The sequence below is a fragment of the Eurosta solidaginis genome, chromosome 5 (genome assembly GCF_040869045.1).
Source record: "Eurosta solidaginis isolate ZX-2024a chromosome 5, ASM4086904v1, whole genome shotgun sequence".
In the NCBI taxonomy this organism is placed as follows: domain Eukaryota; kingdom Metazoa; phylum Arthropoda; class Insecta; order Diptera; family Tephritidae; genus Eurosta; species Eurosta solidaginis.
The window spans coordinates 161,130,824-161,156,334 of record NC_090323.1 but is presented as its reverse complement, the minus strand read 5'-3'; the positions used below and the strand labels follow the sequence as shown (position 1 = coordinate 161,156,334).

The following is a 25,511-nucleotide window of genomic DNA, read 5'->3' as shown; positions in this document are numbered from 1 at the left end:
AAATTAACTTACTCACACTCCCATGCAGTGTGCCTCCCCATATAAGCCAGTGGCGGATCCACGGGGGCCGTTGAGAAATGGGGGAGAGTTCCCCCCGAAAGTCATCGAAGCTCTGCAAATCTGTGACACAGATATCAATTCTACACTCAGAAACATTTTTTTTTTTCTAAAATGGGAATGATGTTTCGCCAATGTTCCTAATAACAAAAGAAAAACCTTTCTATAATGCATGGAAATTTCTTCATTATTATAAAAATTCATACAATGTTTATCTTCTGAGGAAGTTTGTATTGAGTGTTCATTTCATATTTGGCATATTGGGAGCCACGAGCGCGAGTGCTTAAACGTATTTTGCTTACGTTTGGCGAATAAAAATCTGGCTTAGAAGTAAAATGACAAAGTCTATAGTACGAGCATTCTATGAAAAATCGTTAATTTTCGCCGATTTTTGAACTGCTCTCCTTATTAATTTTCAATGCTAATATATTTTAAATATATCACTCCAAAACGTACCAAGGAGGAAGAATTTAAAATTAGTAAGAGCTTGAGAAAAAACAAGTTCAAAAAAAAAAAAAAAAATGGTATAGAAAAATTAAATAGAAAAAAAAATAAAAATAACATAAACAAATTTTAAGCACTTACTTTATATAAATGGAAAAAAACTGCAAAAAATTTATCCTTATATAAAGACATATTCTTGCTAAACTTTGATTTTTAAATTTTGACATAGACAGGGCTGTCATGGAATCCAAGTCGGTTTTGCGTTTTGTCGGAAATAAAAACCAATATTGATTTATAATGGTGTCATAAAACCGTATTGGTTTTGCTCTCTTCGAATGTAAATAAAAGCGATGTTCGAATCAGCTGTTTTGCAGTGTTATCGGTGCACCGGCAATTTTGATGTTAATTTTTTTGGCAAAATTTTATAAAATAATTGTTTTGTGCATCTAAACAGAAATAAACAAATTTATTGAGATCAAAATGGCATCAGCATTTGTGGCATTTATGTTATTGGAAGAAGAAAGTTGCGAGAAGGGCAAAAGTAAAATTTTGAGAGATCGCAGCAATCCATTTGTGTTGCCAGAGACAGCGTAATTAAAAATATTTCTTAATGTGGGTTTCTAAATATTTATAGTGTATTTGCAGTTTCATTGCATACTATCGCATAAACAAAGAAGCTTTCCGAATGGTATTGGACACCATAGAAGGACGCTTAACTCGCTCGAAAGTTCTGCCAGTGCTGCAACTAGTAGCTACGTTACGATTTTTAGCTGAAGGATCCTATCAAAGATTAGTTGGCAAGGATTCTAGCATAAGTGTAGGTAGAATCACGGTGTTAACGATTTTAGATGATGGGCTTCGTGAACCCCTTCGCAATATCTGGATGTTTCTCCATAAATTCAATCAAACTACTGTTTTGCATTGGATTTTTATGTTTTACCCTATTAAGAATGAAAATATATGTAAATTTACATTGATTTTTATAAAATAAACCTTCATTTACTTACATTTCTAGAAAATATTCAACTTCAAGAGAAACACAACTATGAACAAATGAAATCCAACGGCATTTAAATGATTGATTTGTTTCCGATAGCAAAATCGATTTTATCGGATTCTGTGACACCTAAAACCGACAATAATTCCAATTCGAACATTAAACCGATAACATTGGATCTCATGACACCAAAGTAATTTTTTGTCGTTTTTAAATCCGATTTCGATAACAATTGGATTCCATGACAGCCCTGAGAAATTGCTAAAATATAAAAGTGGAGCGCACATTACTTGGATTGGAAAGTTGGTAGGAAAAGAAATATTATTAGTCAATCAATTATGCGCCACCTTTATATTTTTACTTCTCATAAATATTTTTGCAATTTCTATGTCAAAATTTAAAAATCAAAGTTTAGCAAGAATATGTCTTTATATAAGGAAACGTTTTTCGCTGATTTTTGTCCATTTATATAAAGGAAGTGCTTAAAATTTATTTATTTTATTTTTATTTTCTCCTTTTCTTACATTTTCTCGGTGTCTTAACCTATCTGTTAAGTTTTACCCTTGTAACTCAATGAGAACTTACATAAAAATCAATCCCTAAATTCCCTCCGTTCCGTTTGATTTTTCTAAATATCTCAGTTTGTGCGCCCTAGCGAAATTTTTTGTATTGTGTCGTCGGCTGTCATCGACCTCTGAATTAAGTTCTAAGTTTTTAGCCTCCAGCTCGTCGAGAAGTTACTTAAAACCCGGTTTCAAATTTCAAAATTATTATCTAATTTTTTCTATCCGTTCGCCACCTAACGGAATTCTTTTCTCCTTTTGTTCCTTTGTCACAGTATCTTAACCTGTCTCCGATGTTTCATGTTTGTAGCTCAATGAGAAAACTTTAAAATCGATTCCAATCCATTCTTATCTAAATATTTCGATCCCTGCGCCACATAACGGAATTGTTTTTTACTTTTCTTAAAATTTCTCGGCGTCCTATTCTATCTGTGAAGTTTTACAGCTGTAGCTGAATGAGAACTTACATAACAATCAATCCCAAATTCACTCCGTTTCGTACGATTTTTCTAAATATCTCATCCCGTGCTCCCCCTAGCGAATCTTTTTGTATCGTGTCATCGGTTGTCATCGACCTCTGAATTATGTTTGAAATTTCAAGTCTCTAGCAAATCGATAAGTTACTTAAAAGCTGGTTTGAAAATTTTCAAATTCTTATCTAATTATTTCGATCCGTGCGCCACCTAACGGATTTTTCCCTTTTGTTGCATTGTCACGGTGTTCTAACCTATGTGTAAAGTTTCACGCTTGTAGCTCAATGAGAAGTGACTTAAAAATCGATTGCAAGATTTGTATGAAAAGCGGACAAACATTCAACCGACCTAATATAAAGGAGGTAAAATCAAATAATTCTCAAAAATTCCTTTGCGACCATTTTTTATTCCTTCGTATTAATTAGCTGAAAAGTCACAGAATATTCATTTCTGTACATAGACTAAGCCAATACCTGGAATATGCAGTCTGTGATATAAGTAAACCGGAGTAAATTCCCAGAAGAGAATTAAGCCTAGCTTCTCTTCCAATTTACGTCGTGTTCCTTTAAATTTTACCTACAAATTGGCGGGGCTGGCCGACTCCGAACGACATTTGCAAGACAGATGAATTTTCACGCCGAGAGCGACTCCGCTTAGAAAAAGTTTTCTGGTTGAGAAAACTTGTTTCTAAATTTTTGAAGTTGCTTTGCCCGGGGCTTGAACCTAAGATTTTTGGAGGAAATTTGAAATATGAACTGCACACGTGTCCGGTAAAAATAAATTATTTTTAAACAAATTTTTTTTGCGTGTGGCGTATTAATATATACTTATAGGCAGTTCAGAGTTTTGTACATTTCATATTTGAAACGTTGCAAAAGCAAAAGTGAACAACTTTTTTTAATTTAAAATTTTTTCTTTTCACCTTTTGCTTTGTATTGACAATTGCTGATTTGATATTCGGAGTTGGACAAAAATACTATGAGGGAGTTCAGAATTTTGTATATTTGCCGTTAAAAACGTTGCAATAGCAAATATAAGCTACGGATCGTAAGCAAATTTTTTCTTTTTACATTTTTTCTTTGCACTTTTTGTTTTATTTTGACAGTTAATGGTTTGCTATCCAATATTGAAAAAATAAACTACGGCTTTTGATGTTGCGTTTTTGAAATGACGTAGCAAATTCCGTTATTGTATTGTGCAAATATATTAAAACAATTTGCAATGATGCTACACCATTTGCACAAAATCCGGAACTTCCCTATAGATTTATATTAGATGTGTATGATTTTTAGTTCGTAAGTGTTTTCGCATATTTTGTTGAAGCTTAGTAAATAATATTTTTCTTACGAATTAAAGTTTAATATCTGGATTTGCAGTTATCTTTCATTCGCAATTTGGCCTAGCCAGCGTAGCCGCAGTGTTTTAATCCGATGAACTATGCTGATAAGGGGTTACCCCGCCTGAAACCTCGTTTATTTTCGCAAGGTTCGGTCATTTCCAATTCTGACTGAGCTGATTGTGTTGCCCAATGTCAGTTTGCACAGCCGTATAAGTTTTGCGGGGAAATGAAATTCAGACATACCGGCATATATGCAGCTCCCTTTCGTGCTGTCGAAGGCGGCTTTAAAACCGACGAAAAGGTGATGTGTGTCAATTCTTTTTCCGAACTAAGCATTGAGTACAGTTAAAATATAGTCAAAATATTTGAGCCATGTGGTGTTTATTTGTTGTTGTGTACTTCTAGTGTGTAAGTCTTAAAAAAATTAGATTAAAATATCAAAAATTTGTGGAGCGATTGAAAGTGTGAAATTAATATATATTAAGCTTTATTTGACCGAAAAAGTAGCCGCCTTTTTTTTACAGAAATACATTAATTTAAAACTCTAAAAAAGGAGTTGCGCGCATAAAGGGATGAAGGATCGAATATCCCGTTTTACGTAAAACAGCTCAATAAGAATAAGTGTCCAGTTTTCAACCCACACCAAATAAGTTTGCTTTTTTCACAAAAAAAAAAAAAAAACAAAATTAACTTACTCACACTCCCATGCAGTGTGCCTCCCCATATAAGCCAGTGGCGGATCCACGGGGGCCGTTGAGAAATGGGGGAGAGTTCCCCCCGAAAGTCATCGAAGCTCTGCAAATCTGTGACACAGATATCAATTCTACACTCAGAAACATTTTTTTTTTCTAAAATGGGAATGATGTTTCGCCAATGTTCCTAATAACAAAAGAAAAACCTTTCTATAATGCATGGAAATTTCTTCATTATTATAAAAATTCATACAATGTTTATCTTCTGAGGAAGTTTGTATTGAGTGTTCATTTCATATTTGGCATATTGGGAGCCACGAGCGCTAGTGCTTAAACGTATTTTGCTTACGTTTGGCGAATAAAAATCTGGCTTAGAAGTAAAATGACAAAGTCTATAGTACGAGCATTCTATGAAAAATCGTTAATTTTCGCCGATTTTTGAACTGCTCTCCTTATTAATTTTCAATGCTAATATATTTTAAATATATCACTCCAAAACGTACCAAGGAGGAAGAATTTAAAATTAGTAAGAGCTTGAGAAAAAACAAGTTCAAAAAAAAAAAAAAAAATGGTATAGAAAAATTAAATAGAAAAAAAAATAAAAATAACATAAACAAATTTTAAGCACTTACTTTATATAAATGGAAAAAAACTGCAAAAAATGTATCCTTATATAAAGACATATTCTTGCTAAACTTTGATTTTTAAATTTTGACATAGACAGGGCTGTCATGGAATCCAAGTCGGTTTTGCGTTTTGTCGGAAATAAAAACCAATATTGATTTATAATGGTGTCATAAAACCGTATTGGTTTTGCTCTCTTCGAATGTAAATAAAAGCGATGTTCGAATCAGCTGTTTTGCAGTGTTATCGGTGCACCGGCAATTTTGATGTTAATTTTTTTGGCAAAATTTTATAAAATAATTGTTTTGTGCATCTAAACAGAAATAAACAAATTTATTGAGATCAAAATGGCATCAGCATTTGTGGCATTTATGTTATTGGAAGAAGAAAGTTGCGAGAAGGGCAAAAGGAAAATTTTGAGAGATCGCAGCAATCCATTTGTGTTGCCAGAGACAGCGTAATTAAAAATATTTCTTAATGTGGGTTTCTAAATATTTATAGTGTATTTGCAGTTTCATTGCATACTATCGCATAAACAAAGAAGCTTTCCGAATGGTATTGGACACCATAGAAGGACGCTTAACTCGCTCGAAAGTTCTGCCAGTGCTGCAACTAGTAGCTACGTTACGATTTTTAGCTGAAGGATCCTATCAAAGATTAGTTGGCAAGGATTCTAGCATAAGTGTAGGTAGAATCACGGTGTTAACGATTTTAGATGATGGGCTTCGTGAACCCCTTCGCAATATCTGGATGTTTCTCCATAAATTCAATCAAACTACTGTTTTGCATTGGATTTTTATGCTTTACCCTATTAAGAATGAAAATATATGTAAATTTACATTGATTTTTATAAAATAAACCTTCATTTACTTACATTTCTAGAAAATATTCAACTGCAAGAGAAACACAACTATGAACAAATGAAATCCAACGGCATTTAACTGATTGATTTGTTTCCGATAGCAAAATCGATTTTATCGGATTCTGTGACACCTAAAACCGACAATAATTCCAATTCGAACATTAAACCGATAACATTGGATTTCATGACACCAAAGTAATTTTTTTTGTCGTTTTTAAATCCGATTTCGATAACAATTGGATTCCATGACAGCCCTGAGAAATTGCTAAAATATAAATGTGGAGCGCACATTACTTGGATTGGAAAGTTGGTAAGAAAAGAGATATTATTAGTCAATCAATTATGCGCCACCTTTATATTTTTACTTCTCATAAATATTTTTGCAATTTCTATGTCAAAATTTAAAAATCAAAGTTTAGCAAGAATATGTCTTTTTATATAAGGAAACGTTTTTCGCTGATTTTTGTCCATTTATATAAAGGAAGTGCTTAAAATTTATTTATTTTATTTTTATTTTCTCCGTTTCTTACATTTTCTCGGTGTCTTAACCTATCTGTTAAGTTTTACCCTTGTAACTCAATGAGAACTTACATAAAAATCTATCCCTAAATTCCCTCCGTTCCGTTTGATTTTTCGAAATATCTCAGTTTGTGCGCCCTAGCGAAATTTTTTGTATTGTGTCGTCGGCTGTCATCGACCTCTGAATTAAGCTCTAAGTTTTTAGCCTCCAGCTCATCGAGAAGTTACTTAAAACCCGGTTTCAAATTTCAAAATTATTATCTAATTTTTTCGATCCGTTCGCCACCTAACGGAATTCTTTTCTCCTTTTGTTCCTTTGGCACAGTATCTTAACCTGTTTCCGATGTTTCATGTTTGTAGCTCAATGAGAAAACTTTAAAATCGATTCCAATCCATTCTTATCTAAATATTTCGATCCCTGCGCCACATAACGGAATTATTTTTTACTTTTCTTAAAATTTCTCGGCGTCCTATTCTATCTGTGAAGTTTTACAGATGTAGCTGAATGAGAACTTACATAATAATCAATCCCAAAATTCACTCCGTTTAGTACGATTTTTCTAAATATCTCATCCCGTGCTCTCCCTAGCGAATCTTTTTGTATCGTGTCATCGGTTGTCATCGACCTCTGAATTATGTTTGAAATTTCAAGTCTCTAGCAAATCGATAAGTTACTTAAAAGCTGGTTTGAAAATTTTTAAATTCTTATCTAATTATTTCGATCCGTGCGCCACCTAACGGATTTTTCCCTTTTGTTGCATTGTCACGGTGTTCTAACCTATGTGTAAAGTTTCACGCTTGTAGCTCAATGAGAAGTGACTTAAAAATCGATTGCAAGATTTGTATGAAAAGCGGACAAACATTCAACCGACCTAATATAAAGGAGGTAAAATCAAATAATTCTCAAAAATTCCTTTGCGACCATTTTTTATTCCTTCGTATTAATTAGCTGAAAAGTCACATAATATTCATTTCTGTACATAGACTAAGCCAATACCTGGAATATGCAGTCTGTGATATAAGTAAACCGGAGTAAATTCCCAGAAGAGAATTAAGCCTAGCTTCTCTTCCAATTTACGTCGTGTTCCTTTAAATTTTACCTACAAATTGGCGGGGCTGGCCGACTCCGAACGACATTTGCAAGACAGACGAATTTTCACGCCGAGAGCGACTCCGCTTAGAAAAAGTTTTCTGGTTGAGAAAACTTGTTTCTAAATTTTTGAAGTTGCTTTGCCCGGGGCTTGAACCTAAGATTTTTGGAGGAAATTTGAAATATGAACTGCACACGTGTCCGGTAAAAATAAATTATTTTTAAACAAATTTTTTTTGCGTGTGGCGTATTAATATATACTTATAGGCAGTTCAGAGTTTTGTACATTTCATATTTGAAACGTTGCAAAAGCAAAAGTGAACAACTTTTTTTAATTTAAAATTTTTTCTTTTCACCTTTTGCTTTGTATTGACAATTGCTGATTTGATATTCGGAGTTGGACAAAAATACTATGAGGGAGTTCAGAATTTTGTATATTTGCCGTTAAAAACGTTGCTATAGCAAATATAAGCTACGGATCGTAAGCAACTTTTTTCTTTTTACATTTTTTCTTTGCACTTTTTGTTTTGTTTTGACAGCTAATGGTTTGCTATCCAATATTGAAAAAATAAACTACGGCTTTTGATGTTGCGTTTTTGCAATGACGTAGCAAATGCATAGTCGTATATTCCGTTATTGCAAATATATTAAAACAATTTGCAATGATGCTACACCATTTGCACAAAATCCGGAACTTCCCTATAGATTTATATTAGATGTGTATGATTTTTAGTTCGTAAGTGTTTTCGCATATTTTGTTGAAGCTTAGTAAATAATATTTTTCTTACGAATTAAAGTTTAATATCTGGAATTGCAGTTATCTTTTATTCGCAATTTGGCCTAGCCAGCGTAGCTGCTGTGTTTTAATCCGATGAACTATGCTGATAAGGGGTTACCCCGTCTGAAACCTCGTTTATTTTCGCAAGGTTCGGTCCTTTCCAATTCTGACTGAGCTGATGGTGTTGCCCAATGTCATTTTGCACAGCCGTATAAGTTTTGCGGGGAAATGAAATTCAGACATAACGGCATATATGCAGCTCCTTTACGTGCTGTCGAAGGCGGCTTTAAAACCGACGAAAACGTGATGTGTGTCAATTCTTTTTCCGAGGGCTTTTTCCAAGATTTGGGCCAATGTGAAAATCTGGTCGATGATACATTTACCAGGTCTGAAGCCGTACCTGCTGTCATCGAGCAAAGAGTCAGCGCATATGCGCCTTGGTCACCAAGCTACTGTTGGCAGCTATAATTCCAAAATAGTAAAAGACTTCGTTTACTTGGGAACCAGCATCAACACTAGCAATAACATCAGCTCTGAAATACAGCGAAGAACCGCTCATGCCAATAAATGCTACTTTGGACTAGGTAAGCAATTGAAAAGTAAAGTCCTCTCTTGACAAACGAAAATCATACTCTACAAGTCACTTATCGTTCCCGTCCCGCTATATGGTGCAGAAGCATGGACCATGGCAAAAAAAAAATGGAAACATCAGATGAAACAACTCTGGGAGTGTTCGAGAGAAAAGTTCTTCGAAAGATTTATGGACCTCAACGCATTGGCGATGGCGAGTACCGAAGAAGATTTAATGATGAGCTGTATGAGCTATACGTAGGCATCAATATAGTCAAGCGAATCAAAACGCAGCGGCTGCGCTGGCTAGGCCATGTTATGCGAATCAAAGATGACGCTCCGGCCAAGAAACTGTTTCAATCGAAACCCGCCTATGGAAGCAGAGGTAGAGGGTGGCCCCCACTCCGTTGGAAGGACCAGGTGGAAAACGATTTAAATCCCCTTGGTGTGACCAGTTGGCGCCGGTTGGCAGAGAGCGACTGGCTAGCCTTATTGGACGGTCATAACCGTTTAAAACGGTTAAGCTCCAATTAAGTAATTAAGTAAGTAGAAGCTGTACTGTTAAAGCCGAATCAGCCGATACGCGGCTTCAATCCTTCGCGCAATACGCTCGACAGTATTCTTAATGCGATTTTAAGAAGGCTGCTTACGCGATATTTAGCGCACTTTTTAGGATCCCCCTTCTTGTGGACTGGGCAAAGAATACTTAGACTCCAATCGACAGTCATGCACTCGTACGGCCATATTTTGCAAAGAAGCTAATGCACGTGCCTTGCCAACTTCTCGCGGCTATATTTGAATATCTTTGCAGGCAATCAATGTTATTCGGGGGTCGCCCGACCATCTCGGGAACGGTTTGGTATGACCACATGCAACTTTCTAAGTCATCCCGTCCTCCCACCCCCTAGATCCATCAGGAGTTCGGGGTCGCCAGAAACAGGATTCGGTAAATGGCGGACTCATAATTTAACGGTTACAAGTTCGCCGTTTTTGTTCTTACAGGAGTTTGCCAGTACTTTAAACCTTTCGTCTGTTGCCGATTTTTTTTGATAAAATTGATTATGTTTACTAAATTTATTAAAGATTTTTAAATATATCATAGTTTTACAGTTACAATATTGCATACAAAAGAACATACGTAACCATATTTATGTCAACAAATTTCTGGATAAAGTGCCTTATTCTGCAATAGAAAAACCGCAATCTAAATTTCAATTTTATATATATAATTACTAATACATACGAAAACACAAATACATACACACAAAAACCTCATTAACCAAAATAATACATAAATGGATATGTTCACTGGATATGAAACAGTTACTCAGTTATACTACAGCTGAAATATTAAACTACCGTTTACTAAAGCTCTTTTTGTGTTATAAACATAAACAAAAATAATAATAAAAGACATGCTCATACATAGCAAAATACATACATACATGTAGATATAAAGTTTTTTGTGAAGCGGCTAAGCAATTCAGAATAAGTCACAAGTAAAAAAAAATATATAAAATAAAACAAAAAAAAAATCTAAACGGAATGTATTAAATAGGGACTAATACGTACAATGATGCAAGTAACCGAAAATAAAAAGGAATAAAAAGTAACGAAGTTTTAGAACAAAGCAAGACAATTACCATATATTTATATTAGAAGTTGTAATTATTTATTTTACAAAGAAAGCATAAAAAAACAATGAAATTTCAATTCAAATCAATAAAGAATACAGTGAATGAATCTCAAACGAATTAGAGACTACTTACATAGATACATATGTAACATCATTGTGAATAAACTAAGTAAAGTATAAAAATTTGCAAAAATTTCTAAATATTAGTGTTTCAAATACTTTTGCTCAATTTCTATTGAAATCTGCCTAGTGCTTAATAAAAAAAGAAGAAAACACATCCATTCATAAAAAAAGAAACTGAGATACTTATGTAATCACATATTTAATACCTTAACTACCTACATGAAATAAAATAAAAGTTAATAATTATGTATTCATTTATACAAGTCTTTGTCTGATTCGCTATTAATAAATATGTATAAGTATACAAGTATATATGTACATATGTATATGGGCAGTAACCAGAAACTAATATGTGGATATTTCATCGATTTAACGACTTCAGTCATACGTACAGTCTGATTTATTTATATTTTTTGTGTATGTTTTTTTTATTAAAATACATCATTTAAATTTTTTTTATTTCCATAATTTTTTGTTAATTTTATAATTTTTTTTAATTTCCAAAATTTTTTTTAATTTCATATTTTTTTTTAATTTCTAGAATTTCTTTTATACATTTTATTAATTTTTTCTTAAATATTTTTTTTTCACAAAAATAATTTTTAAATTTTTTTATAAAAATATTTTTTTTATTTATTATTTATTTTGGTTACCTTAATTGTTTTTAATTTCGTATTTTTTTTAATTTTATAATTTTTTTTCAAGAAATTATTTTATAAATTTTATAAATTTTTTCTTAAATATTTGTTTTTCACACAAATAAATTTTTATTTTTTTTATAAAAATATTTATTTTTATTTTTTATTTTGTACATCTACTCGTTTTTACACGTAAAAGAAGGCGGCGAAAATTGCAACCAAATGTGAATTATAAAAAAATCGAAATAAATTGAAAAGTTTATACAGATGTTCGTGAAGAATTAACGTTATACAATGCGATATTATTATCTAACTTTAAAATAAATGTGGAATTTGTATTAGAAATTATTACAATAATATGTAAATTAACTTCATACGTATTGCAATTAATATAAATAAATTCAATTAATAAAAATAAATTTTGTTCTTTTCATCGCCACACTGCACAAGAATGGCGAATCATTTCCCATGTAATATCCTTACATAAGTGGCAGTGGCGGATCCAGGCTGCTTTTTGAGGGGGGCGATTTCAGTCAGTAATTTTTTCTCGCAATAGCTGATGTGTTTTGAACAAAGTTCACATCAAGATACTTTATACGTGAAAATGCAAGACAAAACAACAAGGGAAACGTATAGCATACCGTTATTTTTTAGGAGTAAATTTATTAATAATTGTTTAATAATTTCATACACATATTTGGTTTCATTTAGTTATTCAAATTAACAATAGTACATCCAATTTTTCCCCCCACAAAATTACCTATGTCGTATTTTTCAATAATAGAATTTTATGAAAGTGATATAGGTACATTCGAACCCGATTCAGTATTCATAGATGTTGAATGCAACGTTTTCTCATTATTATTATCAACCAACAATGTATTAGCGTCGCGATCGGTATGAGTTAAGAGTGGAACAGTACTTCCGTTTTCTACATTTGTATCATCGCAGACCTGTTTTTGAAGTTTTGGCAGCTTGCAAAAATATTCTTTGATGCTCTTGGTAGCTCGTCGCTTCTTATTATCTTTTCCATCAGAGTTTCCGTCCTGTAAAGATTTATTTCACATTATTCAAGAATTCTCTTTGTTTCACGTAGAAGCAGTGAGCAATATTTGCATGTTATGAAGTTTATCTACTTGAATTTTTTTTGATGCTGATTGATGTAGCGAATTAGAAATACGTAGACACAAGATTCCTCTTTTGATATTAAAAAAAAAAAGCTATAAAAACAAGCTATATGCATTTGTTTTCTTACCGCGACTTCAGTATATGCATAAACATACTATATCCGAGTGATCTCACGAAAAAAAGCTGGTGCAAATATATTGCACGCTACTGTTATTTAATACTCGACTGTTAAAAAGCAGTCTGATTCATGAAATTTTATTAAATGTTTAACGATTATATGAAAATAGCACTGTATGCTCAATGAAAAAACCCGAATCACACTTTAATGGAAGATTCGTACTTACCATTTTCGAGTTCCTCCGCCCTCGGTCTTTTAGTTTGCTGGTTATCTGTCACTCGAATTTTCAATTGTCGATTAATTAAACGGATTTAATAGTTCACAATGCCGAAAGAGGCATTAAATCGAATGAATTCGGTTAAATTTTTTAATATTCTAAGATTAATACAGTAGAATCGCGAAAAAGTTAACCAAAACACAAGCTTTAACACAAGTACACAACTCACAAGTTTAAATGCCCATGGCTAACTACATTAGCGCCACGCGACACCGACAATAATTTTTCACACAGGAATTCGGGAAATACACGCACTTTTTTTTATTGCCAAACAAACGGTTAGATTTGAAAAAATTGATGAGCTCAGAAAAGTTAACCAATACATAGTTAACTTTTTAGAGTGGGACGTGGACGCTCATACTCGGTCAACTTAGCCGAGCGATTAACAGTGTGCGGACTTTAAAATTGTGTTTAGTGGTAGATTTATGAAAAAAGTGGTAGCATTGGGTTATGTTTGAAATATTTTTAAGTAGTGAATATTACTCACATCTTTTCCTATATATACATAGGTAGGTGGAAGTGGCAATTATGAACCAAAGAAAGTGGTGAAAAATGTGTAGAGTGAGAGTGAAGATTCTGAATAAACTTTATTCAATAAAGTAAGGTTTGATTCAGTATGTTATCAACAGCGCAAATATTTCTGTTGAGCGCTAATATTATTTAAAAATTGATACTCGATTAAAGCATGCATACAAAAACTGTAACCGTGAAATATCCACCATTATATTTATACAAATACTGCATATAAATTGTGGGTTTCTGGGCCTTCGTGAAACAAATTTTGTTCCCAATAAATTTTGGAAAAAAATCTAGTCGGGGGGGGGGGCGATCGCCCCTTCGCCCCCCTCAAACACGCTACTGATAAGTGGTAGGTTTTTTTTTTGCTATTGCTCCGGCGCTGAACATAAACAGAGCAAAGAGCAGAGCCGCTATCAGCTGCTTCACGTTTTGAACGGAGCAAATGGCAGAATAAAAACTGCGAATGAAGTGCTGTGCTTTGCAAAACCTTGTCTTTTCACTTGTTTTTGTTGTTGGAAGTGATGAAGCATAGTTATGTTGTTGTTCTTGTACTTGTTATTTTAAGTGACTGTCCTTAATCAGTTGCTGTAGCTACTTGCTTTTTTTTGTAATGTTATTGCAGCGGGACACTCACTCCTGCTCCTACGTTGCTTTGAAATTTCTTACCTAGATAAGCCACCGTAGTGTGATGGTAGCGTGCTCCGCCTACCACACCGAAGGTCCTGGGTTTACGTCTCGGGCAAAGCAACATCAAAATTTTAGAAACTAGTTTTTTTCAATTAGATGACAATTTTTCTAAGCGGGGTCGCCTCTCGGCATTGTTTAACAAGCACTCCGAGTTTATTTCTGCCATGAAAAGCTCTCAGTGAAAACTCGTCAGCCTTGCGGATGCGCTTCGGAGTCGGCATAAAAAAGTAGCTCTCATCCCACCAATTTGAAGAAGACCGGCCTAAAATCTCTTCGCAGTTTACCGCGACTTAAATTTTTTTATTTACAGATATATATTTTTCTAAATTTTTCGCAACTGTTTGCTTTAATTCATTTTTGTGGCAGCCGCGTTCAAAGTAATTAAATAGCCAATGCTTGGCTATGGTTGTTGCGAAGCTTTGATATTTTTTGTTGTGGTAATCAGGCCTTGTGTTCTGCGTAATAATAGCCAAAAAGCAAGTAGCATTACATCTGTTTTGCTATCGCTTCACTTACGTAACTTACTTAATTTGCACTTAACCGTTTAAACGATTACGGCCGTCCAACAAGGCGCGACAGTCGGGAATTTAAATGGTTTTCCACCTGGCCTTTCAGCAGAGTGGAGGCTGCCCTCTTGCTCTGCTTCCATAACCAGATTCCGATAAAAATACTTCCCTTAGGCGGAGCATCGCGGAGAGTTTTCAATTGATGGGCTAAAAGAGTTCTAAGCAGATGAAAATGGAACGCAGCGCAACATATTTGGTATCAAGGTATACCAATGAAGGCATAAGGTATTCGAATCCTCACACGTCGGTGACAGCATTGAAAGAGAAAGTTGCCAATGTGTTGAGAGACATCGGGATAAGAATGAATTAGGCTCCTTGGCGTCAGGTATTACAAAATTTCTGGTTGAAAGAAAACCATTTGCCCGATGATTCGTAGATTGGTGCGGCGAGCCCACCTTGGTTCCAACTAGCTGTAATGCACCGTTTTCATCCCACAATTCGTGATTTAACTAATTAACAGTGTCGTAAGAAGACTGATGAATGTTCAAAAATTCCCGGTTGGAAGCCAGGCTCAATATATTCAATCCATTGAGTTTATATATTTAGACAGCTCTTGGGAGGCTCGCGGAGGAGGGTTTTCCAAGAACATTTGCTTTGTGTTAAAAATGCACAGTTTCTCGCGCTTCTTGAAGAACCGCAATTGTCAGTGTCTGGCGAGTAACGCAACCAACCTGATAATATCGCTTATTTTCATCTTAAGAATGGCTCCGAGAAACTACAGAGGGCTGCAAACACTTCCAGCCATTGTTATCCTCGCTAAGCTAGTGCTATAAGATGCACCCTCGTTCATACACTGTTCAATCAGACTTGATGTTATGTTGTTGTTGTTGCTGTGGTTGTTGTTGTTGTTGTAGCAGTGCTTCGTTCCATCCAATAGGTGCGACCGATCACAAATTGTCATCAATATCCTCTAACGGGAGTCCAAGGAAACTTGCTGTTTCAACAGGGGTGGACCATAATGAGAGGAATGTTAGAGGCATTGGTTCCACATTACAATTAAAGAGATGGTTGGTGTCATGTGGGGACAAATTGCAAGCAAGGCATACATTTTGTATGTCGGGGTTGATTCTGGATAAGTAAGAGTTAAACCTTACAATATCCAGATCGAAGTTGATCTAGAGTGACTCGCGTTTTCCTGGGCAGTGTGCGTTCCTCTTCCAAAAGTTTTGGGTACTGTTCTTTGAGTACTGGATTCACCGGGCAATTTCTGGCATAAAGGTCCGACGCCTGTTTGTGGAGTTCACTGAGAACCTGCTTGTGTTTTCTGGCTTCATACGGCTGAGTTCTCAGGTGCCGTATTTCCTCATAATGCTTACGGAGATGACTCTTTAAGCCCGTAGGTGGTGTTGGCTCATCAATCAGATGCCTGTTGGGATGCCCCGGTTTCTGGGTATACAACAGGAACTGCTTGTTTGTTATCGCCACTGGAAGACGCGTGGATATGGACGTGGTTTTAAGTCTTTCAAGAAAACTAACATGTTGAGTCCTTTCCTTATAGGAAAGAAGATCATATCATATACCTTGTATCGAAGATGATCATATATACATATGCGCTCCGTTCGTTTGCGATTTAGGAATTACCTTTGCAATCGCTTCACAAGCAGATAGTTCAATATCTCTCGATACTACGGCCTTCCAACAGATCAGTGCTCCAAACATTAAGATCAGTTGAATAACTGGCCGATCAATAAACATTACGATATTTGTTAGGATTTAATTATATATTTTTTCGATAATGATATACGATTAAACACGGATTTATTTTAGCTTTTATATAATCTAGGCATCTTATTTCTAGTATCACAGATTTCCCATGCTTTGAAAGCCAATTCATCAATATTGAATATCAAGAGCTCGTACCATCACCCGAATGCCTCGATTCCATATGACGTTGCAGATCTCGCCTCCTCGCCAAAGTCTTGTTACACAGCGTGCATTGATAGCCTTCGATCGGTGTTTGATTCACATTCGTTTGCATATGCAGGCGGACATGCTTATTCAAATTACTGGGATCACCAAAAGGCCGCATACAAAATTTACATTTCAGCGGCTTGAAGCCGGTATGTGTACGAATATGAATTTTAAGGCCATACTTTCGTGAGTAAACCTTTCCACAATATATGCAGAGATGGCCCTGCTTCGAAGCGCCCATATTACTAACGATCGCTTCAATTTGTGCAGCAGCATTCAGTGGGTTGCCAGCCATACCACCCGGTGCTTGGTGCAGCAAATGCATGTGAGGTAAAGCGCCTCCAATTGATGAACTGATGGGTGGAAGGTATGAAAATGTAGCAGGTTTTAACGTTGCAGCAACCGTTGTGGTATGTAAATTTGGTACACTAAAGGAACTCGTTGTTATCGCCGAAGTGAAAGCTATTGAAGGCGAGACAGGTTTGAAGGCGGAAAAACGATGTTGGGTTTGTTGGAGGCGTTGATTGGCTAGTTCAGGATGAGTCATATGATGATGGCTCTGTCGTTGTTGCTGTTGGTCTGGTGATTGCTGTGGCAACGTTGCTGGTTGTGGTGATGTAGTTGGTGAAATTGATGATGTACTTGATGGTGCTGCTGGTGGTGTATGTTGTTTCATTATAAGTGATGCGTGTGTTGCTGACAAAGTGGAAGTCGTTGCTTCGAGAAGCTGACGATGTTGTCGCGTATAGCTGGTGGCTTTGAGCGCATAGTGTAAACGTATCCAGAGTATATCCATGGAATGACGTCCGCATCCTAGCGCCAAATGAATTTTAAGTGGATTTGGTGTTTCAAATGTTTGATGGCACAGGTGACAGGTGTAGCGTTTATTGCCTGCAAGTGATCAGAAAGTGTTTTATTTTAGTTAGAAGTTTGTTAAAGAGGTGAGTGAGGAAAGTTTAAGGACTAGTCTGGTAGAGTTTTTGGTTGGTTGAGCTCGAAATTATTAAGCATATGTCAAAGCCAAAATCTTTTAATTTTCTTCAGGACCTACAGGTGTTCCGATTAAAAAATTTCAGCTCAGATGACTTACAAAAACTCAGAAAATAAATATTTGCTATTTTCCAGAAAATTTAGATTTTCAGCTGAGCGGAAAATATTTTATAGAGTATTTGCGTAACTAAAATGTGCTGGATTAACTTGGAAAGCTCGAATCAAGTGACGAGATAACTAACATCAAAATACTTTAGAGAATTTCTCCAAAAGAGATTAGCCCTCTGAAGTGGGGTGGCAATCCCTCGTACCGTATTTTTGACCTGAAATGCTGCCAGATTTGGAGTTGGCACGAAACACGTAGGTCTGCCAATTTGGGCAATTTGTTGTAAAATTTAAAGCACATCATAGATCGGAGGGCAATTTGTCCTCCTCATTCTTATTTATATGGAGGATGTAGTCTTGACCCTCATTCGTAGGCCGAAATACACGGGTAACTTCCAACGTTCTGCCGATATATTCGAGTTTTGACCCTGTAGGAGACACAGAGCATCCTCCGACTTCATCAGTTGAGATCTGCGCTCTATTCATTACCTCAATCAGTGCGCTCTTGCCTTGCGTTTGGAATTGAAAACAACTTCTTTTATATACGTTAATCTCGCTCATAAACTTTGCTCTATTTTACAACCACGCCGAATTAAAGGTAAGCTGTTTAATTGGTTTGCCGTGTATAATCTTGTTTATGCAGCTTAGAAGCTTTCTACATATTTGCAGCTTTCCGTAGTCATCTGTCTAAAGAAATTGCTAACATTAATCAGCTCCACAGTCAAAGACTATTTCGTCACGACACTTATTTTCTCGGAAACAACCGGAATCCCAATATTATCTTTCTTTGGCCCCTCCTAGAAAGGCGAAGTCTTGATAGAACTTCTTTTTGGCATATCAGCCTTTCCAGATCAGTGCTCTCTGATGTTGGCATGTCGCCCTTCCCAGCGAGAGATTCTCTTAGCAACGCTCTTATCAGTGAATTGCATTCGCCCTACCACTACTTACTAGCCCATGCTAAGGGCTCACTCTTCTGATCTGTTTGGTCCGGCATCACTTTTAAGCGCTGAAAAATTCATAATGGTATACTACAGGAGGGACGCTCTTATTTTCTGTTTTCTCTCTTCATTCTTTTTATCCCTTCGGATTCGCCAGCCACTCCATCACAGAGCTTTCCGCTACCTTCGCTACTCATCGCAACCTCCTCATCTACATAAGATTCTGGGTAAACCACATTGCTAGGGATGTTTTTTAATTTGTTTTCCAGAATCACATCTCTCTTGTAGCGATAATCTAATGAAATGTGGTTTTCTATTTTCCTATGATTAAAAACATTCAACCACAAAAACAAACTCACCTTGTATATTGAGTGGCGTTAGAAACGGTATCGACATAAGAAGCGCAATTTCTTCACCAAACCAAGCGACAAGCTCTTCATCACGTGCCACATCACGCACCACACGCACATGCACCATATCACCACCACCTGGTTGCAGCTCAAATAACGCGTTATAACTATGAATATCTTCGGAAAGTTTAATGCGTCGTAAAAGTGTCGAACTCATGCGCAATACATCTTGAGATATTGTACAATAGGCAGAATATTGTTCGGCAAGCGTATTTAAGTTCGAGTTCATTAAGGCATAAGTTGGTATAGCCTCCGAGTGAGTATCCTTAGGGGTGAATTGCGACATGAGGACACCATTGAAAGGTGCGCATAACTTTGAACGTTTAACGGTGGCATGTGGGCTAGAAGAGCCGCTAGCAGTGGAAATTGCTGCATCGGTTGGCATTGTTATTGGTGTAATAGCAGCGGGGGATAAACCACGACTGGTGCTGGGTAGTAAATGTTCTATACGAAATATCATGCTAGCGTTACGTTTCGTGGTACTGTGTTGTTGCTGCTGTTGTAGGTATTGTTGCTGTTGAGAGTTATGTGCTGCTGAATGTTGACCGTGTTGTTGTGCTGTCGTATTGCTGCTGCTATCCAAATGTAGGCGATGTAAGTTGTTGCTCGATAGCGCAGGCAACATTTTTTTGTCTCAAAAAAGTGACTTGATTGTTTTAAAAATTTTTTAGTATAAATATGTTTTCTTGTTTCACTTTTTTTAAATTTGTTCAGTTGAGTTATCTCTAAAGCTTTTGTTTTTTAGAATAATTTTTTTTTAAATTTTAAAATGTTTGGTATTAATTTTTTTTTTCAAAATTATGAGTTTGATAGTAGTGTTTTTAAGTTTAAAAATTTTTAAAAATTATTATTTAAATTTTTTTTCACTTCATTTTTAACTTTCAATTCAAAATTTTATATTTTATTTTTAATTTTTTTTTTCTAATATATTCCAAAACATTTTAAATTTTCAAATTTTTTAGTGCTTTTTATATTAAAAAAGTTGTAAAATTTTATTTATTATTATTTTTCAAAATATACGTAGTTTAATTGTAGTGTTTTTAAGTTTCAAAATTTTTAAAAATTATTATTTAAATTTTTTTAACTTAATTTTTAACTTTCAATTCAAAATTTTATATTTTATTTTTAAGTTTTTTTCCAATATATTCCAAAACATTTTTATTTTCAAAATTTTTTTGGTTTTTTTTATATTAAAAAAGTTGTAAAATGTTGTTTATTATTATTTTTCAAAATATTCGGATTTAAATGTTTTTGTATGCCAAGTATAAAATTTTAAGTCCCAAAATTTACTTAAGTCTTTTCTCGCCGATTCAAAATATAATTTTGTTTAGGATTTTCAAATACATTTTTAAATTTTTTTAAATTTTTAAGTTCTTTTTTAGTATTTTTTTTAAAGAAATTTGTAAAATAATTTGTTTTCAATAATTTGACATAGTTTCATCGTGTTAATAAATAATTTAGTTTAAGTATTTTTGAATATAATTCAAAATCACATTATTTTCAAAAGTATTTTTTGATATTGTTTTTTAAAAAATTTTGACCAACGTTTGCTCAAGGTGCTTTTTATTTCCAAACCTTTTTGAGGCTTTTTGTCCATATTTTTCAATAATTTTTATGTATTTTTTTTAAATCGCTGATCGAAGTATGAACATGGTTTTTCGCATTGAAAAATATATTTAAATGTTTTTAAATTTTTTTAATTTTTGATTTTCAATACTCTGAATTTTCGATTCGAAACTTTTTGACGCATTTTTTGTCAATAATTTCTTATCATTTCATTGTTTGTTTGTTTTTTGTTTATTTTTTTTTTTTTTAATTCCGTGTTCGCAATATGAATATGTTTCTTTGTGCTGAAATATATTTTTTGAATTTTGTTTGTAGTGATTTTTAAATAAAGAGTTTTTTACTCCAATTTTTCAAATTTCACAGTATTTTTCAACTCCATCTCTTCGAAATTTTGTTTTTTTTTGATACTTTTAATTTTAAATTTTTAAACAACCTTTTCGCAAATTTGTAGATTTTAGTTTTTTTCGCAATTTTTCAGCTTAATAATATTTTCAAAACTTTTTCCCAATATTTTTTCAAAATTTAATTTTTTTTAATTATGCCATTTGAATATGTTAAAGTTTTTTGTGTTGAAATATCTTTTTTTGTTTAGTTATAAAATTCATAGCAGTTTTATGTTTTTTTAATATTTTATCTATATTTTTTCAAAATTTTTAAATTTCAAATCTGCAGTACGTTTTTGAATGTTTTTTTTTTTGTATTCACTCTATTGAAATTTATTCTTATAATTTAATGATTTATTGATAGTTCAATTAAAAAAATGCAATGTTATTTGCTTTTGTTACATATGTACATTTTTTTTTAATTTTTGAGAAAATTTTTTTAGTTCTAAACACATCACAAAAAAATTGCAAACGTAAACTTTGGCTTTAATTTAAAAAGTTTATGCAATTCAGGTTTCTTGATGCGCGCTACTCGAATTCTTATTTGATATTGTTTTCCAATTGGAAAATGTCCTTTACTTTTATATTAGCAACCAGAACAACGCACATTTCGCATCCTTGCCAACCACGTGTTCAACGGTACATTTGCGACCCTCTTCGAAGTCGGCTTCATAGTAAGTCAACTTTTCTGATTAGACGTTATTGCGCTCTTATAATGTTGTTGTTGCCAAATTCCTAAGCGTCAAGCCATATATTTGTTGTTTGAAATGCTGCATCTCTCGTAGATTCTCTCGCTCTGCCTCGGCTCTCATCTCTCTGCTGCTGCGTTGGTTCTGCAAATCATTTTAGTTACGCATTTGGTGACAAGTGCAAGAATTCCCAGCATTTGAATTCATATTGCAACGGCATACCCTAACATCATTCGTCCTCGTCCATATCATATACATCTAAATTCGTACAATAAGAACACAAAATCCGCACAGCGACCAAACAACACCAAACTTTCTGCCTGCCTTGCTAGCTTAGCTGAGCTATTTCATTCAATTAACATGGTCGAAGTCCTTTTGCATGTAAGTCGTAGGGTGGAAGGCTTCGAGCAGCAAGTGTAGCATCATGTTTTTGCCACACGCTAAGCCCATAAAGCAAGTGTTGCACGCCTCAACATTTTTTAAACACTCACACACAAACGCACCCACACAGACAAATTTTTATCATTACAACACAATCATTTGTCGCTACTTATGTTAGTTGTGTTGTGTTGTTTTTGTTTTAATACATAATTTTTTTTTGTTGGTTGAGCCTTTTTGGCTTTTCGCATTTGCTGCCATCCTCCGGTGTTCCTCCCCTTCTTATCACTTTATGCACGTAAGGCGCAACGTAAAAAGGTTTTTAATTGAAATTAAACGATCTAGTGTCAATGCTATTGCAATGTTTTTTTTACTATTTTACACATGTGTGTGTGTGCACATACATACGTACACACCCGGTCATACTCGTCGATATGCAACCCTCTTCTATCCGCAATCTCTTTAATACCTTAATTTTTGCATTTGTTGTTTGAGGTTAAGTTTGGGGTAAGTCGTGATTTTCAGGAGCGTATTTAGAGCCTTAGCAGAAATAGGTTTAACATAGTGATGATTTTGACGTGCCGCTGTCTGGTATATAGCCCAATGTGGCCAAGAAGGTATTCTTATCGGAACTCGCCTACGGAAACCGCTTAGACCGTTAAGCGCCGATTAAGTAGGTGAGTAACGGAAACCCCCCTTAGGTACCAGGACTTAAATTATATTCTTCCTGTTTGCAAATACTAGAAGTTTCCTAGGAAATAGCTTAATTGCTGTCTCGAGATGTGGCAACCCTGCTACCCCTATAAGCTGGGGCCTTAACCTTGTGAATGCAGGACAAGTACTCAGAACGTGCTCGACCGTTACTGACGGGCATAACTTATTAACATGTGATGCCAGAAGGCAGTGCCCAGTTAGTATGCATATCGTCAGCCTTAAGTATTCCCCATTTAAGATATGAACAGATTTGCGAGTTTTACGTCGTAAAATTTGCACATGATCTTAGAAATTTTGTAGCCGTGCGCTTCTGTCTACTTTTGCCTTCTCCCAAACGGATCGATCGATTCTTCGAGTGCTACACCCTCCTTTGCTAACTCATCGGTCTTTTCGTTACCTTCTATCCCTTTGTAACGAAAGTCAATATGTATGGTTTGGCCTGAGCGAAGTCTCTCCAATGCTTGTTTACATTTCAGGATATTTCTTGATGAAGTACTGTGTGAGATTATTGCCTTGATTGCCGCCTGAATATAAAAATATATATTGACATGACTGCAGCTTAAGCACACTTCCTCCACGATTTCTACTACTTTCTTCAGGGCTGTAGGATTTACATAGTAAACAGCAGACCCGACCCCTTCCGTTGATTTGGAACTATCGGTACACGCATGTATCTGCACTTTCTACAATCTAGCGATCTTTTTCGAAGCTCAGGAACGAAACCAGGTAGCCGGGTCGCCCTATATCTAATGGCGTTATACTGCTTTGACCGTTCGGACTGCACTGTAGCTGATACGACGCCTTAAGCCTTGTTGCAGTTGCAGGTGGTATATGCAGAGTCCCCTATGTGAAAAGGACTATCTGATAGCTCCGAAATAATCCCGGAACGGTCGCGAAAGGATATTTAGAAGGTACTGATATGCTAAAAATGTTATCCAAAATAGTCCTGATATGGTCCCACAATCAATCTCGAAAATAATCCAAAAGTTCCCGAAGTAATGGCGCAAAGATACGGAGCTAGTTTTCCAATAATCCCGAAATATTCTCGAAATTATTTCCAACTCAATCTAAACATTTTATCAATATAGTGGTGCCGCCGCGGTATGATGATAGTGTGATCCGCCAACTACACTGAAGGTACCGAGTGATGCAACATATAAAATTTTGAAAAAAGGTTGCTTAAATTTTTCCGAGCAGTGGTTTGTAGGGAAAACTACAAAAGGTGGAAGAGAAGCTCAGCGTAAATCTTCTCGGTGGTAAATCGCGCCGTGTATTTACTGACGTTTCCAAAATTGTTTATGTCTTGATCATCATTTAAGCTCAACTGGACTCAGAGTTACGCTCAAATTTGCCTTCGAAAATGATTAAAGAATTGGAAATATAAGCAAATATTTTGTGAATCAAATGCTAAAGTTGGTTTGTGGAGTAAAAACCTGAGCGTAATGCTCGCTCGATTCAAACACGCCAAGGCACTGCTAATTTTTAAATCCGCCCCTTTATTGTAAACAAGCCTACAATGCCAATTTATTGCCCGCACATTTTCTTAACACATCTAATAATGCGCGGCTGGGGCTTGCTTCGCTACTGCAACCAGAGTATACTATCTATTGGCTTCAAAAACTAAAAACGAATGAATTTGCACATTAAACTGATTGAAAAAGGTGCTTTTTCTCTTGCAAGCAAACAAACCAAAAAGTTTTAAAAAAATAAATGTAAGGCGCGATAACCTCCGAAGAGATCTAAGGCCGAGCTTCTCTTCCAATTTGCGTCGTGCTCCTCTTGATTTTCCCTACAAATTGGCCGGACGGGACCTACATGTTTTATGCCGACTCCGAACGGCATCTGCAAGGCAGATGAGTTTTCACTAAGAGCTTTTCATGGCAGAAATACACCCGGAGCGCTTGCCAAACACTGCCGAGGGGCGACCCCGCTTAGAAAAATTTTCTTCTAATTTAAAAACCTTATTTCTAAAATTTTGATGTTGTTTTGCCCGGGGTGCGAACCCAGGGCATACGGTGTGGTAGGCGGAGCACGCTACCACCACACCACGGTGGCACCCAAAAGTTTTGCTTCGGTTTAAAAAAGGGGCCTGTATCGTGTTAAACGATTCATGAAAAGGTCATGTATCAGAATTTTTTTGAAGTAGGTCTTGCCTCGGAGGTAATGATCAAAATCTCAGCTAAAGTTAAAATATTTTGAGTTGAAATAAGTCGCTTTTGAAAAAGGTTTGGGTGAAAGGCATTCTGAAATCGAATTGTGAGCGGGATGTTAATGAAACCAATTTGCATATAGGGCGTACTTCAATAATTTTTTGAGATAGGGCACTTTTGAAAACAATTGTACCAAGAAGTTCTGAGATAGGGCGTTTGCTAACTGACTGCAGCGATGGTGATATTGCGCTACGGTGTCAATATATGTATTCTAAAAAATTTAGATCTCTCTACATTTTCGATGAATAAACGCGTTTCAAGCTTATTTAAGTTCGAGGTTCCAAAGATTTCCTAGTTTTAGAAAAGTTTCAAAAATGCTGTAGAGCAAGAATTTTAGCCTTGACTGAGACAAAACGTTCAGACCACTTTTATTACTGATAATGGAGCAATTTTCTTTAATGATTTAGAAACAATTTGGAGATATTTTTATGAACATTTGTTTAAATGATTTTAGGGCTGTGTACAGATTAGTTAGGTAGTTCGCTTGAATTAGTAAGCGTTTTTTCCAAATGACTTC

The 25,511-nt window shown here is 35.1% G+C and overlaps 1 protein-coding gene across 1 annotated transcript; it reads right to left on the bottom strand.

Annotated features, from left to right (window-relative positions):
• Positions 1-16,546: 16,546 nt before the first annotated feature.
• On the bottom strand, positions 16,547-19,679 carry Prdm13 (PR/SET domain 13). Its single transcript, XM_067791984.1, has 2 exons — positions 19,004-19,679; positions 16,547-17,502 (listed from the first exon to the last, which is right to left on the bottom strand). Exons 1-2 carry the CDS (start codon positions 19,677-19,679, stop codon positions 16,547-16,549), a joined length of 1,632 nt encoding a protein of 543 aa, XP_067648085.1.
• Positions 19,680-25,511: the final 5,832 nt, after the last annotated feature.